Raw genomic sequence first — 19817 nt, 5'->3', positions numbered from 1 at the left:
GACACAGGTGATATCTGCTCAGGAATTCTCATTGTATCCGTAGGGCCCACTTCTGCTGTCTTTACTCGACTTAACTGATTATTTTGACTGCAGTGGGACTGTTGAGCAGGTCCTGCAGGTGGTGTGCTTTTTGGTAATTTGTAGTAATTTTTTAAATCCTGAAAAATCTAATTTATGCGAAAACTATTCCTTCAATATAAAGCTAAAAACCCCAAGAAAATACAAAAATATATCAATGTTAAATTAATTCAGTTTTGTCCTTGGAAACATGTAGACTACATGTGAAAATTTAACAATTTCAGATATGAAAATGTTACACTAACTTCTGTGCGATAATCAAAGTAATAATTTTATAAAGGTAATAGCATGCTGTTTCCAAATTGTTGTCTTTCAGGTCCGCATTGAGACAGCTACAACACTGAAGTTAAATATCCTTTTATCAACTACTGCATTACCTCTTTATTCAAAGCTATTGGAAACTAATGTTTTTTGATCATTGATAATTCAGATTTTAATTATAATTGTGTAGCCTTGCTAGCTATTGAATATCAGATTGTGTGAAAGATCTTGTGACAATGTTGTTCAGTCTTCATTTTTTCTTTAACTGTTGTTCACCTGTAGATGACTTTGAATTTAGAACTGACCAGTTTCTACCGGTAAGGGGATTTGTGTGCATGTGTGGGAGTGCTTTTGTGGTTGGAGGAAGGGGAGGTAAAGGAATAATTCCAGTTCCATTTTAAAATGAACTGTTCAATAATTCCTGCATTTATGTAGCTTCAGTAACAAGCAATTGTGTTGTTCTACAATAAAGACTGTGCAACAGTTAAGGTTGCCTCAAACATACTTACCTGACGTGACAGTACGTATATACCCACTCCCCCACCCATAGATGCACACCTTCTTGTTACCAGCACTACCACACGTCACAGGCTAAGCACTATTCCCAATATCAAAACAAAAAAGCAGTCAAGTAGCACTTTAAAGACTAACAAAATAATTTATTAGGTGAGCTTTCGTGGGACACGTGGTTTGAACCAGGATGTGAATTTTCTGGGGTCATTATAGGGGCTCTTTTGCATACTTGGCTTAATCTAATTCTTGACACCCCCGCTACCCACCTTCGGCCCCTCTACTCTCTGATTTGCTCACCTTGATAATTTTTTTTTCTGATTTGTCAACCTTGATTACTATTTTTTTGGTTCTCTGCACCTTAAATATTGAGTCTGTTCTGCTATGGCTGTGGTCTGAAGAAGTGGGTCTGTCTCATGAAAGCTCACCTAATAAATTATTTTGTTAAAGTGCTACTTGACTGCTTTTTTTGTTTTGATAGTATATAGACTAGCACATCTTTCTCTTAGTATTCCCAATATGGTTGCCGGCTTTACCAAACTAGCTCTTCCACATCCATCTGATCTCCCCTCAAGCTTCTTTCTGCACACACTGCTAAGTAAGCTACCCTTTGTCAGAAATATTAGTTGTGGGTGCTTGGTGTAATGCTGTGTATTTGGAATGTAGCTGAATTTCCTTGATGTTTATCTTTGTGAGCACTGAGTTAGCAGTAAATCATGAGATGGTGATCACTGTATGGTAAATTGTGGTCTGTGTTTCAAGTCAGATTTTTTTGGTGTGATGCTTTTTTATAGTTTATCAAATATATTATTTTGTAATTTATGATATTGACCATGTGTCTACGTGCACTATTCATTTTGTATTTTTGGTTTAGTTGTTTGAACATTGTTATGATGAATATGAAAGATGTCATTATGAATAGCTTCATGAAGCAAACGGTAAAGAAAACTGTTGTAAAAGCTTACAACTTTTGCCAGGCCTTTAGCAAATTGTCAGAGACTGCTTAAGAAAACCTGCTGCTTTGTGCAGAACTTCTGTGTGCCACCCACTAGAATAGAGGCTTCAATTCCGAGGGTGGGAGAAATACACCTAGGACTTCTGTTTTGGAGTGGGGGATTGCAGTGAGTCTTCTGGCAGCACCACTCAGTAAGGTTTGACCCAGCTGTCCCTTTGTCATCAAGTACTTTTAATACATTTAAACCTAAATTTATCAGAGTTTATTGAAAATGGTCCCTTGTTTGACTTCTTAGGCAGTACATATTAGGTACTGAAAGTCTGTGAAATTGTTTGTTTTATGGGTGGTCAAAACATGTTAGACTATTTTTCAAAATGCAAGACCATCATGTTGCATAACTTCCAACACGCTAATAATTCATGAAAAATTTTGAACTAGCACTGTAAGCAGATAAGAAGATTGCTGATTTAGATTTCTGTTTGCATTATTGATAATCTAATCTAATTAATAATTTACCATATTTTATTTTAGTATCTGGAATCCATGTTCACACTACTCTTTCAGCTACTTCAGGAAGTCACAGAATGTGACACGAAGATGCATGTTCTTCATGTTCTTTCTTGTGTCATTGAAAGAGTCAGTATACAGGTAACTATTACAGACAGTAATATGAAATTTGCAGCCGAGCATATCTGTCCATTGATGAGAGTAAAGAGTTATTTTCAATTTATTGCTTTTACATTATATGAAAATGATGTAAGAGATTTCCACGTTCATAAATTAATTTAATGAACAGCATTTGTTTTATTTCAGTGATCTACACAGTTCTGCTTCTCCTTCCCCTGTTCACATTTCTAATCTCTCTTTGTTTGCTCAACATATTTGCTCTGTGCCTGGTCTCCTCCCACTCAACTTTCTTTATTCTTTTGCTGTCTCTGACATGTGGATGTGCAAAATTCAATTTCATTGTTATAATTATTCTTGTCACACATTTTACGCTCTATTCCAGCCTCTCACTACTGGTTTTTAATATTTTTATTGTACCCAATTACAAAATGTGTTCTTAAGGTGCCCATCATCATCATAGTGTCTAGGCAGTTTAGCGTACAACAATCCAAGGATATACAGCTCAGTTTTCTACATTGTTTTAAAGTCATCTCCTCAACTACAAGGTTATAAGATTAAAATTCCTGGTTTTGCTTTTTACTACTTCCATTCCTTAATGCAGAAGTATATTTTCACTTTAAATTTATGTCATTCAAGATGTTCCCAAGGAAATAAAATTTATTGTTGTCTGCAGTCACCTCTTGACTTTTTAGGCTACTCACCTCAAGTGGAGTAGAGAAAGGTAAAGCAAGACAGAGGTGGTAGCAGTTCCTCTGACTAGTAAATAGTCCAGGAAGCAAGAGCTTTCTTTGTGAATCTGAGACAAATGTAGCTTTTCTGTTTATCCCTCCTATAATTGGAAAGCCTGGTAGCCTCTCCTCAATCCTGTTATTACTGTTCTCCCTCTACAACATTTTGTCCTAATAGCACCTCCTTTCCTCTCCATGGAAAGAGTATTATTGGTTCCTCTTTCTCCTCTACAGTTGATGGAGGTCTTAATATCGTGGTAGGAGCAGTAAGGCTGATAGTGGGTGGGAACTCTTGAAGATAATGACAGTTAATTTAAAAATTAGTTTTAAATTGATTTTTTAAAATATTTCTGGCATTTGAGTCCATTGCTCATTAGCTTTAATAGTTAACTCTTCAGAGAGGGGTTTGCATACTACGCTACTTGTGGAAAGTACATAGCATATTCTAGGTGCTGCTGAAATGCAAATAGTAAAGACAATAAATTGTGAGGGTATCTGGATAAGAAGTGAAGTTCATTTGGGATTTACTTTGTCTCTAACACTGATGCTGCACTGGATTATGTGACTGAGGCACATTTAGACCTCTCATTTAGATTCCTTCGTCACTGGAATTAGTTTTAGGGAAATGCAGCCATCTAGCATTGTCCTTAATTTCTCCCAGTTTACACTAGTTAGCTCCGTTAATTGATGACTGGCTTCGTGAACTGGAAATTGCTGGCAGGCAATATCTTTTCTCTTGTTTCTGGCTTTAATAGTATAACGTGCGCACTTAAACTGATGATTAGTGTCTCCTAGCATTAAAGCTCATTCTATATATTATCAAATAGGTACAAGAAGCAGGCAACATTTGCAAAGCTTTTGTTCATGCTTTTATGTTGAACATATTTTAGTAAAGAAAAAAGTTATGTGAAATGACTGCTACTCTCACGGGCTGAAGATTTTCTATACATGGAGGCATCCTAACCTGCCACAGCCACATTCTGGCAACAGCACTGGATGCTACCACCTATACCACCCAGCTGTCAGTATTGGGGTCTATGGAGGGCATTCAGTCAACAGCCTTGATCACAGCCCCTGCCACAACCATTCCTGGTGCTGAGGGGCAGACCCCGCACCAGCAAGCATTCATCTACCGAGTCAAGGCTATCTGAGACCAAAGAATGTGCCTCACATCCAAGGGAGGAGGGACCACTCGCCCTCTCTCCTTCCTTCCACCTTTCCTCTCCATCTTTGACTGCTTCAGTGGTACAACTTGCCACCTCAGATGACAACTCCAAGTCCTTTTGGGACCTCTTTAGGAGAGTCACAGACAGACTTGAAATATACCTTCCAACATCAGGGGACTTCAAGCACAAATTGACAAACATTCTCCAGACATCTACACGTAACAGATTGGCAATTCTAATTAATGAGGCTCTGCTAGATCCAGCCAAACTCCTCTGGAATACCCCAGCCTTGATCTTGACAACCGCACAGAGGCTAGAGTGCAAATACTGTATTGCCCCCTCAGGTGCAGATTTCCTTTTCTCTCACCCACGCTGCAACTCATTGATAGTGGATGCAGTAAATCAGAGGGGAAAGCAACACAATTACAGGGTCAACCTTGGGGGCCAGGACTGGAAAAGGCTGGATGCAATGGGGAAGAAAGCATACTCCTCAGCCAGCCTACAATTTCAAATATGGCCCTGCTAGCCAAATATACTTGTCATGTTTTTGACCAGCTCTACGCCTTCTCTGATACAATTCCTGCAGCAAAACAGAACAATACAAGGCACTTATGAGCGAAGGCTGTCTAATTGCAAAAACAGCCCTGCAGTCTGCATTAGATTCAACAGATACTGTGGCCAGATCCCTAGCTTCTGCAATAGTCATGAGGTGAGTGTCCTGGCTACAACTGTCCCGGTTCCCCAAGTTCAGGCCACAGTGGAAGACCTGGCCTTTGAGATGTCTCACCTCTTTGCAGAGAGTACTAATGAGACTTTACACTCCATCAAAGAATCAAGGGTAACCTTCCATGCTCTGGGCTTTCATTTGACCACCTCAAAGTGCCCTCAAAACAGACAATCCAACTACAGGTACAAGGCACCAGCTTTTAATAACAGGTAATTCGATAATAGGTGGCGCAAGAAACAGCCTGGGAAGAGGCAATCTTCAGCCCAGTCCCTGACTCACTAGGCCACATCACACCAGACATTTTAAAGTTTTGATCAAGAGTTGGATGGCCCCTTAAATTGTGGGCCCCAGATAAAGCCACACGCCATCTTTGGATCGAGGCTAGCAGCATTCTACCCTGCATGGTGAACCATCATGAATGACCAATGGGTCCTGGAGATTGTGCAAATAGGCTATGTGATGCCATTTACCTGCCAGCCCCAATTCCATGCCCTTCCTCGTCCCTTTTCAGGGACCCCTCTCATGAGTTGCTGGTCATGCAAGAGGCACAACGATTACTTCGGTTGGGGGCCATAGAAGAGGTACCCACCAAGAACTGGGGAATGGGACTCTATTCCAGGTACTTCCTCACAGAAAAGAAATCAGGGGGCTGGAGACACATATTAGATCTCAGATACCTGAACCGGCACGTTCTCTGTCAAAAATTCAAGATGCTAACGCTAGCCACTATTATCCACACTCTGCAAAGAGGTTTTTGGCTGTCCACATTCAACCTGCAAGATGCATACTTCTGTATATCCATTCACCCAGCAGACAGGAAGTTCCTCAGATTCACCATAGCAAATCAACATTTCCAATAAAGGGTGCTTCCCTTTGGTCTATGTACACCACCAAGGATCTTTTCAAAGGTCTTGGTAATGGTCACTGCTTTCCTGAGAACAAAGGGAGTAACCATCTTTCCCTATCTAGACGATTGCCTGGTAAGAGGTCAGTCCTGGGCACAGACCAAACAAGCAATGTCATTCACCAGGACTCTTTTCTCCAGCCTCGGGCATAAACCTTCAGAAGTGTACCCTTACACTGACCCCAAGTCTCGAATTCACAGGGGCTGTCCTAGACTGCCAGACTGCTACAGCCTTGCTTCCACCACACAGGCTGAAGGTGATACAAGACCTTGTCACTGGTCTGCAGCTTTCACTCCCCGTACCTGCCAGACAATGCCTATGCCTACTAGATCACATGGCAGCAGTGATATTGGTGGTGTCACACACACGTTTACGAGTGACACCCATGCAAGCATGGTTCAGAACGGTATTCGTGTCTCACCTATATCGCTGAACAAGACATTGAGGGTTCTAGCTAAGGTCAGGAGCTCCCTCACCTGGTGGACACAACCCAGCAATGTGTGTGTAGGAGTGCCTTTCCAGAGACCCCTGTCCCACATGCACAATCACATTGGATGCCTACCTCATGGGTTGGGGTGCTCATCTCAGGGATCGAGTAGTCCAGGGTACATGATCCCCAAGTGAACAACTGCAACACATCAGTCTCCTAGAGTTGAGAGCACTTAGGTATGTACTTCTCCGCCCAGATCTCCAACGCTACCATATACATACGAACAGACAACAAGACAGCCATGCATTATATAAACAATCAGGGCAGGGTATGCTTGAAACAGCTCTGCCATGAAGCAAGAGTACTCTGGGAGTGATGTATCCCCCAGCAGATCCACATTGTTGTGGCTTACATCCTACTCAGTAACAACATACTGGCAGACAATCTCAGTTGCATTTTCTCAATAGACCACGAGTGGGAAATCAACAGGTCCTCCATCCACCATGTTTTCGCAAGTGGGCCTTCCCAGTGATAGACCTGTTTGCCACAGTTGTCAACACTTTCTGCCCCTTGTTTTGTTCCAGACTTGGATTAGGCCTCAACTCTCTAGGGGATGTGATCAACATCACCTGGAATGCACCTTTTAATGTATGCAGTCCCACCGATACCACTCATTCAGAGGGTGATAGCCAAGAAAAGGTGGGATGGAGCTCGAGTCAATCAACCTCCTCACGCCCAGATGGCTCAGACAAACCTGGTTCTCTGACCCTCTGCTTCTCTACAGGTGCCCCCCCGCATCGCTTCCCTCCTGTTCTGATGCTCCTCGCTCAACAGAACAGCTCAATTTGCTACCCACATCTAATGTCTCCATCTGCATGCATGGTACCTGGTTGGCTGACGGATCTGGAGCTCCAATGCCCACCGCTGGTTCGCATGGTCCTGGAAAACAGCAGAAGAGTGACAGCAAGAAAGACGTTCTCAAAAGTGGCAGCGTTTTATATCATGGTGCCAATCACAGTCATGGGACCCTATGCAATCAGGGGTTCCACAAATACTCACCTGACCCACCTGCAACAAATGAACCTATCAGTAATTACCCTCAGGGTCTACCTAGCTGCCATATCAGTATTTCACCTGCCAGTTCAGGACTGTTCACTCTTTACTTACCCTTTGGTCAAACAATTCTGAGGGGTCTTCAAAACCTGTTTTGCCCAATTAAGGACCCAGCACTGGCTTGAGACCTCAATTTAGTTCTCACATCACTCATGGGGAAACTCTTCGAACCACTGGTCAGCTACGTCCTGATACATCTTTCCATGAAGGTAGCTTTCCATGTGGCAATAACATCGGCATGCAGGGTAGGACAGATGATTGCTGTCATGTCAGAGCCTCCCTACACAACCTTTTACAAAGACAAAGTGGTACTACATACACACCCTAAGCTTTTCCAAAAGTTCTCACATCGTTATGTTGTAATGAGCCAGTCTACCTGCCAGTATTCTTCCCCAAACCACACATCAGTGACGAGCACAGGTCCCTGCGTACCCTGACGTACAGCGAGCACTGGCCTTTTACCTGCGAAGAACACAAGATTTCCATAAGGCAACTCAACTGTTCAGCTCCACAGCAGACAGGTCCTGGGGCATGCCAATTTCCAAGCAGAGACTCTCTATGTGGATTTCCGGCTGCATAAGACTCACCTACACTAACACAAGTAAACAACCTCCTGCAAGTCTCTGGGCACATTCCACACAGGCAATGGCCACATCTACCACCTTTCTCCAGGGTGTATCCACAGAAGATATATGCAGAGTGGCAACGTGGGCATCTGCACATACTTTTATACATCACTATGCCATACAGTCCTCCTCTGACTCTCAAACCAAGCTTGGCGACGCCATAACTATTATGGGTTGACACTCGACATCCGAAGGTCCCACCTCAGAACCTCTAAACTGCTCTATAGTCACCCTAAGATGCAGTACCCATGGGGACCCTGTGCAGTAACTGGAGTTCTTTGAGATGGTGGAGCCCCTCCCCCCCCAGGACAACCAACTCCTCACTTCCCCTCTGCTTCAGATTTCTGCCTAATCATCCAGATCAGAGAAGAACAGAGGTGACGGGTTTCCCATGCATGCACAGTCGCTGTCACAGGAATCTCAAGCCTGTGCTCTGTGTCCACGGGCACCAGCTGAGGGGCACTGCTGAGAAAATCTTCGGCCCGTGAGCGCAACAGTGCTGGCACAACTAAGGTGGAGCACCCATGGGGATAACCCTCTCAAAGACCTCCAGTTACTGCACTGGGTGAGTAACCTCTCCTTTTACTGAATCTGGTTTTCCTTGGACTCTTTCCTCCCACGTAATTCAATTATATAAGCTGTTCTGATCCTTTCTTTAGACAAAAGTGCTGCAATATGAAAACATCCTCAGTTACCATAATAGTTTTTCTTTTCTCCTACATGACTAAGCTTTTACTCACGTTTTCATAATGTCTGTTATGAATAATGTATTCTATATAATGGTTACATAATCATGGGACATTTAAGTCTCTTGGTAAGAAATGTTAGATATTTTTGTTAAGGAAAATGGAACAATTCAAAACAAAAATTATATTCAATATCGTAACAAAACTACCCGTACCTAGCTTGTGCAGTTTTGTCTCAAAAGTAACGTGTGTTTTTTTTAAAGATTTAACAGCTTTTGTATAGTTTCATGGTTAAGTAAAATATCTAATTCTGTTAAAAATATTGTCGTTATGATTTCTGGACTGTAGATACGACCATATGTAGGATGTTTGGTTCAGTATTTACCTCTCCTTTGGAAACAAAGTGAGGAGCACAATATGCTGAGATGTGCCATTCTAACTACTCTCATTCATCTTATTCAGGTAATGTATCAAAGGCTGTCTGATACTTTCTCGTGTTTGTATATTCTGTATAATTTTTTTATGCTGGTACACGGAAGATAGATTTCAGTTTTATAGCGTGTTGTTTATATAAAGAGTTATTTATAGAGACTCAGTTATCCTTAAATGTTTTACAGCAGCATATTAAAAACAGTGCTATAACAGTGTAGGCGAGGATGGCAAGTATTGTACACTCAAAAGCTTTGGTTATATAGTTTTGTCTATTAAAACCTGCTTTGAGTTTTGTTGTTGTTGGTCAGGTTAACACTTCTTTGGAATTGTACCTTTTTAGTACTCTTTTTATGATGTAATGAAGAATACCTGAAAGAATTTAACAACTTGTTTTTCTGGCTGCTGCTGCTTCTCTTAATCTAAGATGTTTAGGGTGCAAGTCTCTTCTTGCAAATACTGGAGGTAGTTCAGACTTGTCCTGAAGGGTCCTTGGTTTGGCCACATCCCTTCCGTTTTTGTACTATATTCATTGCTTACTTAGGCAGTACCCCTTTATTTACTCCTAATTTATATCTCAGAGGATGGAGAGCTCTGGAGCTTGAAACTCTGTCCAAGCTCTCTCATGTTGTAAGCTAAGTTCCAGATCAGAGAAAGAAGATTTATTTTATTTAGGTATTTTTGGATCCATGAGGAAGATGATAGCCACTAGTCAGAGAGAGGGTATAAGCAACCTAAAGGCAAAGGGAAAGGTCTAATAAGTAGGAATAGTCAAAGAAAGGAACTGTTAAACTAGACTTAAGGTTAAGAGTATAGTGCAGTAATTTAGGGTAAAATATATTACAGGCAAAGTATAATTATCACAAAAATGAACATTCAGTCAGGAATTTGAGATAAAACATAATGTAAATCAAAGCATTAACTTAAAGAACTCAGAATTACTGTATCGAGCATTCTTAAATCTGCTCATTAGTGAAAACATATAGCAATCGCGTTTATAATTAAGGCATGCTAGTTCAGATTAGATTAAATTGATTTTGAAGATGTTAGGTGGTATGGTGTGTTTTCTATGCTTCATAGAAGCAGGCAGATATTTCATTTATTTAGAAAAATCACTGTCACTATCAATATGAGTCTTTGATAGAAGAATTTGCATTCTTACTCTTCCAAGAACATTTCAAAAGCTTTTAAAATGTGATAAAATTCATAAAGTAAATTGGACAGCTTTCTCTGCTTTAACGTTTTTATCTCTTTTTTTCCATTAAGTATTTATAGGGTCCATCTGTGCTCCTCTAAACTTTTTATGGAGAAAACATGATTGGCATTGATATTAAGATGTTTTAAAAATGTGTATGCTGCTTATATTCACTTTTACGAACTTTTCACAATTTTATTGTTCTCAAAATATTTGAAGAAGAGGTACAAGTTAAACCTCTATAATCTGGCACTCTCTTGTCTGGCAACATCCATAATCTGGCATAGTTTTAGTTAGCCGGATAGCCACTTACCATGGGTGTGGCCAGGTTTCCTGCGATCTCATAAAGTTTGTTTAGAGCCACCAGCCCTGGCTCTCAGTGTTCTGTGCTGGTATCTAGCTGTAATTTACCCCTTTTGTGTCTTCCAAGAGCCTACTAAACAGTGGAAGTGTGCTAAACAATATTGCCCTCCCATGGTCCAGCAAATTCTCTCATCCAGCATCAGTCAGGTCCCAAGAGTGCTAAACGAGAAGTTCAACCTGTATTTGAAAAGGATTAGGAGTGATATATTTATACTTACTTGTTATATACAGTAAGTATATTTTAGTGTGTACATCATTAGTCATGTAGTTCCGAAGTCTGGTTTGAGATCCTTCAGCTGCTGATGGTGCTGCTGCTGTCCAACCCCATTATCTGTGTTAGGCACTATCTCTTACAAAAGTGGTGGGTGAGGTTCCTGACCCACATGACTGCAAATATACATGTGGGTCGTAGGACTTAGATGGAAGGTGCCGTGAAACCCCAACCTCCCTTCCTCACTGATCAAGTTTTTTTTTCTCATATGTTCACCTCCAAGAGAAGAGGATAGTCCATCCCCAAATACTGTTGCTCCTAATTTCCCAGTGGGTATAAGATACACCTGAATAGATCTAAAAACAAAACCTCAATCAATTTTCACTAAGTGTTAAAAGTCTAAATTGGTTACCTGATGTATCTATTGCCCAAGATATTTTAAAAAGTTTGGTGTTTTGTATATGTGCTCCACCAACAGGGCTGCCTCTTTTTTTTTTTTTTTTTCTGGTGGAAAGCACTGGAATGGAGTTTTGGCACCTTTTTTCTGTTAGAATACCAGAAAATCTTTCACTGGCAGTCCTTCAAGTGCTTTTTTAACACATGGCATAAAAATGTAATGACTGTGTGTACTAGGTTTATGGTTTTATTTTTAGTTTCAGTATGCTAGATGTAGTGTTTTGGTGTGTTCCATTGCTAATTGTAAAAATGAAATCCAGCAAACTTCATTGGTTTAATGAGTCGTGGTAGAATATAAAAGGAAGTATCTTGAATTTTCTGTTTCAGGTTAGATATTTTTAAAAATTGTTTTACACTATTTTTTTATTCCTCCTATAGGGACTAGGAGCAGATAGCAAGAACCTCTATCCTTTCCTTCTTCCAATTATTCAACTAAGTACAGATGTTTCCCAGCCTCCACATGTTTATCTTCTGGAAGATGGTTTGGAATTATGGTAAGTGGAAGTACTTTAGTAACAGGCCTGAAGAACAGGTACTTTAGTAACAGGCCTGAAGAAGTGGGTCTGTCCCACGAAAGCTCACCTAATAAACTATTTCACTAGTCTTTAAAGTGCTACTTGACTGCTTTTTGTTTTGGAAGTACTTTGTTCAGTAGAGAATATTTTTTATTTTCTCTTATTTTCTCCAAGAGAGAAAACAGTGCACATTAGTATTTTTATCACTGCTACAGGTTGTACCTCCCTAAAGTGGGACACTTTAGTCTGGCAACATCCGTGGCCCAACAGGCCACCAATGTTCTCTGAGCACAGACCACTGGTGGCCAGGACTCATGGAGCAGGATAGCTGGCAGCTGAGGGACTACCATGGCAGTCCTGTTGCCCAGCCCTTCTGTGGTGGCAGGGTGGTTGGCTGAAGTCAGAAGTAAAGCCAGTGGTACGCTGGGGGGCCAGCAGCAGGTCCAGCAAATTCTCTCATTTGAGGCTGGCCTGGTCCCAAGGGTGCCAGAGCAGGGAAGTCCAACCTACCCACTAACTTTGGCCTCTTGCTGTTTTGATCAGTGAAAATGCTAAGTTTTAAGTGGTAAAAGTAAAGGAAAATAATTTTCAAGAAGTCCTGCTGTCTGTTCAACAAATTGGTGTTTAAAAAAGAAACCAAACAAATTGCTCAGTGACAGGTTTTATTGGGAGGATCGAATTGCTGATAATATTGGAGGTAGATAAAATTCTAATGATAAAATAATGATTCAAACTGAATTAGTGTCATCCTCTGTGTTAAGGGCTGGGGCTGAAAATTAGCATGCCAATTACAACCACACACACCAGTCTCTAAATAAGCTCATTTTATCTATAACAAGCAAAAATGTTTTTAAAACTGTTTTTATGGGAGTACTAGATTCCTTAATCCAGAAAAATAGAAAGCCTGATGCTGTTTCTAAGTCAGTTCAATAATATCCCTTCAGTTTTCCAATTAATGGATCTTAGCTGTTTTATCCAGAAGGTTTGACTATCTGAGAATGTAGTGATTTTAATCATATGCTTTGCTTATAAATATAATTAGAAATTTCATTGATTTTTCCACCCACAGAAATTAAAAATTGGAGCATAGAATAGTTTGCTGTCACCTGATTGTCTCCATTCTATGATATTACGCCTCAGAACAATGACATTTTGAGGAAAAAGGGAGACATTTCTGTAGCATGGATTTCTTTAACTGGTGACTGAAAATTCTCAGCGGTCTAGAATGCTGATATGTTGTTTTACTGCATGTACCATGTGACTTTATCCACCTTACCTGCCCATTAATCCATATTTCTTTTAGTTAGTTTGAATATTCCAAATCTCTGAGCGGCTTCAAGCACCCATCATTTAAAAACAAATATAGAGTGGCATAAAAATATTTCCTTCTTTTCTCATTCTTTTGAAATATTAGAACCAGCAAATATGTCACAGATCAGCAGTGTAGGAAATACTGTTCTGAAAGATAAGCATTTCAAATAATTATGACAATCTTTGTTTGGAGAGATCTTATGTGTTTATCAGGATATGACAGTGTTTTTACACCTGTCAAAATTGTTCCTGTTAACATGTTTGTTATGCAAAACAAAGTATTAAATTTAAATAATGTTGTATTTAATCTACTCTTAGGTTAGTGACATTGGAGAATAGCCCATGTCTTACTCCAGAGCTGCTGCGAATCTTTCAGAATATGTCTGCCCTTCTTGGTAAGTCTTAATAATAGTCTGCTGTTTTCTGTGCTTACCAACACTAATAGTGTTCTGTTAATAAAATAGCCAAGGCAATAAGAAGATGAGATAGCAGTACTTGAAAACTGCTATCATGTCCCCCCTTAATCTTCTCTTTTCCAAATTAACAAGCCCAGTTCTTTCAGCCTTTCTTCATAGGTCACATTCTCTAAGCCTTTGATCATTCTTGTTGCTCTTTTTGGACCCTTTCTAATTTCTCCACATCTTTCTTGAAATGTGGCTCTCAGAACTAGACATAATACTCCAACTGAGGCCTAACCAGCGCCAAGTAGAGCAGAAGAATGACTTCTTGTGGCTTGTTCACAGCACACCTGTTAATGCATCCCAGAATCAGGTTTGCTTTTTTTTGCAACAGCATCACACTGTTGACTCATATTTAACTTGTGGTGCACTATAACCCCTAGATCCCTTTCTGCCATACTCCTTCCTAGACAGTCGCTTCCCATTCTGTATGTATGTAACTGCTTTGTTCCTTCCTAAGGGGAACACTTTGCATTTGTCTTTATTAAACTTCATCCTGTTTACTTCAGACTATTTATCCAATTTGTTCAGATCATTCTGAATTTTTACCCTATCCTCCAAAGCAGTTGCAACCCCTCCTGCTTGGTATCGTCTGCAAACTTAACAAGCATACTGTCTATGCCAATATCTAAATCGTTGATGAAGATATTGAACAGAACCAGTCCCAATAGATACCCCTGCAGAACCCCACTTGTTATACCTTTCCAACAGGATTGAGAACCATTAATAACTACTCTCTGAGTACGGTTATCCAGCCAGTTTTGCTCCCACCTTATCGTAGCCCCATCTGAATTGTATTTGCCTAGTTTATTGATAAGAATATCATGTGAGACCATATCAAATGCCTTACTAAAACCTAGGTATACCACATCCACCACTTCTCCCTTATCCACAAGGCTTGTTATCCCATCGAAGAAAGCTATCAGATTGGTTTGATATGATTTGTTCTTAACAAATCCATGCTGGTTGTTCCCTATCAGCTTACCACCTTCCAAGTGTTTGCAGATGATTTCCTTAATTATTTGTTCCATTATCTTTCCTGGCACAGAAGTTAAACTGACTGATCTGTAGTTTCCTTTGTTGTTCTTATTCCCCTTTTTATAGATGGGCACTGTATTTGCCTTTCTCCAGTATTCTGGAATCTCTCTTGTCTCCCATGATTTTCCAAAGATGACAGCTAATGCCTCAGATACCTCCTCCATCAGCTCCTTGAATATTCTAGGATGCATTTCATCAGGCCCTGGTGACTTGCAGACATCTAACTTTTCTAAGTGATTTTTAACATGTTCTTTTTTTTAATTTTATCTTCGAAACCTACCCCTTTCCCACTAACATTCACTTTGTTACACATTCCTTCTTCAGACTTCTCACTGAAGACCAAAACAAAGAAGTCAATAAGCATCTCTGCCATTTCCAAGTTTCTGGTTACTGTTTCTCCCTCCTCACTGAGCAATGGGTTTACCCTATCCTTGGTCTTCCTCTTGCTTTTAACGTGTTTACAAAAAGTCGTCTTGTTTCCTTTTATGGCATAGCTAATTTGAGCTCATTTTGTGCTTTTGCCTTTCTCATCTTGCCCCTGCATTCCTGTGTTGTTTGCCTTTATTCATCCTTCGTAATTTGTCCTAGTTTCCATTTTTTATATGATTCCTTTTTTATTTTGAGATCATGCAATATCTCCTGGTTAAGCTAAGGCAGTCTTTTCACATATTGTCTATCTCGGGCCCTTAATAATGGCCCTTTGAAAAACTGCCAACTCTCCTCTGTTGTTTTTCCCCTCAGTCTCGCTTCTCATGGGACCCTACTTACCAGCTCTCTGAGTTTACCAAAATCTGCCTTTCTGAAATCCATTGTCTCTATTTTGCTGCTCTCCCTTCTACCCTTCCTTAAAATTGTAAACTCTATGATTTCATGATCACTTTCACCCAAGCTGCTTTCCACTTTCAGATACTCAATCAGTTCCTCCCTGTTTTTTAAAATCAACTCTAGGACAGCTTCCCCCCGATAGGCTTTTTCAACCTTCTGAAATAAAAAGTTGTCTCTAATACAATCTAAGAGCTTATTGGATAGTCTGTGCGTCATGGTGTTAGTTTCCCGTCCATATATCTGGCTGTCCCCAATCACCACCAAATCCTGGGCCATGGATGATTTTGTTAGTTTTTCAAAAACAAGCCTCATCTACCTCTTCCATCTGGGTAGGTGGCCTGTAATAGACTCCTAGCAGGACATCCCCCTTGTTTTTTACCCCTTTTAGCTTAATCCAGAGGCGCTCAGCACTTCCATTTCCTATGTCCATCTTCACCTCAGTCCAAGTGTGTACATTTTTAATATACAAGGTAACACCTCTTCCCTTTTTCCCCTGTCTATTCTTCCTGATCAAGCTGCACCCTTCCATACCAACATTCCAATCATGTGTATTATCCCACCAAGTTTCTATGATGCCAATGTCATAGTTGTATTTATTTATTAGCATTTCCAGTTCTTGCTGCTTATTACCTATACTCCTTGCATTTGTATATAGGCATCTAAGATATTGATTTGATCTTGCCTCCCCGTTTTGCCCTGACCCTCCTTTTTCTCTCCCATTATAACCTGTGCTCCCTCCCATTTCTGACCCATCTCCCAGGTCTCCATCTTCTGTATTTACTTGTGGGCTTTGCTCCCCTGTCCCCGTCGAACCTAGTTTAAAGCCCTCCTCACCAGGTTAGTCAGTCTGTGTCCAAATAGGGTCTTCCCTCTCCTCGAAAAGTGAACGCTATTTCTGCCTAGTAGTCCTTCCTGGAATAGCATCCCATGGTCGAGGAAGCCAAAGCTCTCCTGGCAACACCAGTTATGCTACCAGGCATTCACCTCCAAGATGCACCTGTCTCTGCCTGGGCCCCTATCTTTGACAGGAAGGATTGAAGAGAATACCACCTGCGCCCCAAACTCCTTCACCCGTACTCCCAGATCCCTGTAGTCACTCTTGATCCGCTCAGTGTCAGACCTCACAGCATCATTAGTTGCCCACATGGGTGAGTAGCATGGGGTAGTAGTCAGAGGACCGGATAATCCTCGACAACACCTCCGTAACATCTTGGATACGGGCCCCCGGCAGGCAGCACACCTCACGAGATGAAATGTCAGGGTGACAGATGGGCGCCTCTGTCCCCATCAGATGAGAATCGCTGACCATCACCACTCTACGTTTCCTCCTCACAGTGGTGGCAGCTGACCTCCCAGCCTTGGGGGTACGAAGCTTCTCTTCTGCTGTAGGGAGTGATTCGTTGTCTCTTGTATCAAGTACGGCATAACAGTTTCCTAGTACCACAGTGGGAGGGTTGGGAGCAGGGGTGGAGCACTGCCTGCTGCTAGAAGTAACCAGCTGCCAATGTCCACCCTGAGCCATCTCCTCCTCCACCAGTGGTGAGTCTGCAGTCCTGTGTCCTGGGACAGCTGCCTTAGCTGTCTCCACATGAATACTGTCCAGGAATTGTCCAGGAATACATGCAGCTCTCTAAGGACTTCTTTTTGGCTCCCAAAACTATAATCTCAAAGTTTAAAAACAAACAAACCTGATTATTTTTGATAAATGGTCAGTTTTTAAAAACCCAACAATGAATATCTCATATCTAAATAACAAACTATATGTGATCTCATAAAGTTGGATAACTCCCCCATTAATGTATGCATTGCATTGTTGGATATGATACTCTATCTGTTTTTTGATCATGTTGCTAATAAAGTATTGATTTTGAAAAGGAAAAAGAAGCTTGTGGCATTCCTGCTGTGTAGGGCAACACGCATTTTAAGAAAGAAAATTGAAATTTAAACATGAAGTTAGCATAATTAAAGTGGCTTAGAGAGTGAAAGTCAGGAACATAGTAGTACAAAGGAACACATATAAAACATGAGGAAATAGAATATGTAAAAAGTTTGTGGACATCCTACAGTAAGTATGCATCACATTACAAATCATAGTGTGTGCGCTTTTCTTAAAATAGGGGTTACAAAAAGTATGGTTTGATGTTATTTTATTAAGCACTGTCACCTATTCACATGCATTGCTGCTCTTGAATTATTGAGATTTTATCAAGTTGGAAAAAAATGGCTCTTCTTGCTATTTTGGTTGCTGACTCCTGGCCTAGTCAAGTAAGATTGAGAATTTAGACTATGTGCTTATCTTTTATTTTCCTTTGGTGACTACTTTGGCTTTTGTCTATCACAGTTATTTGAATTCTCTTTAGTAATCACTAAACATACTCTAATATTTATCCTTATTAGTGTGTTTGTCTGAAGTGCTTAGTAAATCTGCTCAGTTTAGAAATGCACGAGTAAGTCTATTTTCCATTGATGAAGTGGTGAACCAATTAATAAATGTGCATTGCTCAAGAAAAGGTCTTGATCAGTGTAGGAAAATGTATTTTTGTGTTACAGGTATTGGAGCTGGAAGTCGGGTGTGTGGATTTGGCTGATGCCTTTCTCTGTGTGATTTGTGTGTGGCTCTGGGAGCATTTATGCAGTCTTGATGGGTTTTGATGGTGGGGGGCTTTACATGCAATTATACTGATTGGTGAAGCTGTTTTGCAGGTTGTTACCTGTAAGGCATTGTGAGAGACAACTCAGATTAGTGATTTACAGGGGCACAGTGGTTCCACAGTTCCAGAGTACACCCCAGGTGATCCTGTCACAGTGTTACAGCTATAGGGTAAAGAAGGTACGGTATTGCTCATTAGAAAGACTTATTCTTAGAGGGTAAGCACTGAGAATTTGAGGTGGGAGATGCTGTGTCTGGCTTCTAGGATTACGCAGTACTTCGAGAGTACATTCTTAGAGACAGAAAATTTCTTGGTTTAATCCTAGGATATCATCGAATATGTAGAATGTCTCTATAGATTGATCAGGCGTCTGCCCCTCTCACTTGCATTTTTGTATTCCAAGCCAAAAGAGGTGATAGCTCTAACAATGATATTCGCAAGGCCTGTTCTGATGATTATTCTTTGTAGTCCACTCTTGCAGGGAAGTGGTTAAAGCAGGGTGGCGGGAGCCTGCACATTGGCCCAGCCAATTGGAGAGAGGCTTGTGAGAAACCAGTCAGAGGTAGCTTGCTGAAGAAGGCCTGTATATAAGGAGCTGTTCAGCAGAGTGGAGTCAAGTGGGCCCTGATCAGAGAGGGTGCAGGACTGCCTCCCAGTAGGGGAAAACACCTGGAGAGAGCAGTGGTGGGCAGGTAGGAAAGCGGGAATGAAGCTCCAGCCTGACACCTGCCAGACTGCAGGCCCTGATACAAAGGCAAGTAAGGTGCATGGAGTCGTGGGGGAAGTGGCCGTGGCAGGGCGGGCAGGACAAGACTGCTTCCAGAGGGTCCCTGGCCAGGACCCAGAGTAGTGGGCAGGCCTGAATCCCTCCTCTCCCTTTCTTCCCTCCTCCCCGCACCAGCAGTACATTATGGACTGTGGCTTGCCCCTGAGGTCCGGGCCTCATGGGAGACTGCAGCTGACTGCAGTGGTGGATGTGCAGATGTAGGACTGCTGATATTCCTGGCGTGGAGTGAGTGACAGTAGTGGGGTAATCAGTTAAAATATAGGGATGGGGTTGTTTGTTTTGTATAAGTGTAAAGAAGTTAAAATACTAAAATTGTCCTCGATTAACATAGGTACATTAGCATGCAGTGGGATAACGAAACCCAGTAAAATAAGGGCCTGGGCAGGGGCGGAGACTGGGGACCTGAAAAATTCCAACATCTCTGCGATACAGAAATGCCTCCTTTTTTGGTCTCTGAACAAAGGGACGTGTGGATGTGTCCAAAGCAAGCATGTGGGGAGTCATGTTGCTCTTTGTTGGGAGAATACATGTATTGCACCATTAAGTTGGGCAAAATAAAAAATGTGTATCAATTGCAGGAAAATGCAATAGGTATGTAGGGCCTGCAATTATTGCAATATTGAGCTGGTGGATTGGAATGCTGCCAGTGAAAAAGAATTGCACTTTTGCCTAAAATGAGAGGGGAGAGAGAAATTGCTTGGTTGAGAGAGAAGAGCTGTGGAAGATAGGACTTGCTTACTGGTGTCTGGGAGGACCATCTGCTGGG

The 19817-nt window shown here is 41.2% G+C and overlaps 1 protein-coding gene across 4 annotated transcripts in view; it reads left to right on the top strand.

The window, feature by feature from the left end:
* The window catches only part of IPO11 (importin 11), a 220166-nt gene that overhangs the window by 67448 nt on the left and 132901 nt on the right, over nt 1-19817 (top strand). For all 4 annotated transcript variants that reach the window (XM_074995524.1, XM_074995526.1, XM_074995525.1 and 1 more), the window contains exons 17-22: nt 395-428; nt 616-656; nt 2336-2452; nt 9161-9274; nt 11845-11960; nt 13611-13687. In XM_074995524.1, the coding sequence (XP_074851625.1) occupies nt 395-428; nt 616-656; nt 2336-2452; nt 9161-9274; nt 11845-11960; nt 13611-13687 (499 nt within the window). The remainder of the gene's footprint in view (nt 1-394; nt 429-615; nt 657-2335; nt 2453-9160; nt 9275-11844; nt 11961-13610; nt 13688-19817) is intronic.

This window comes from Carettochelys insculpta, chromosome 5 (genome assembly GCF_033958435.1).
Source record: "Carettochelys insculpta isolate YL-2023 chromosome 5, ASM3395843v1, whole genome shotgun sequence".
In the NCBI taxonomy this organism is placed as follows: Eukaryota; Metazoa; Chordata; order Testudines; family Carettochelyidae; genus Carettochelys; species Carettochelys insculpta.
This window is presented reverse-complemented; position numbering and strand designations above follow the sequence as displayed.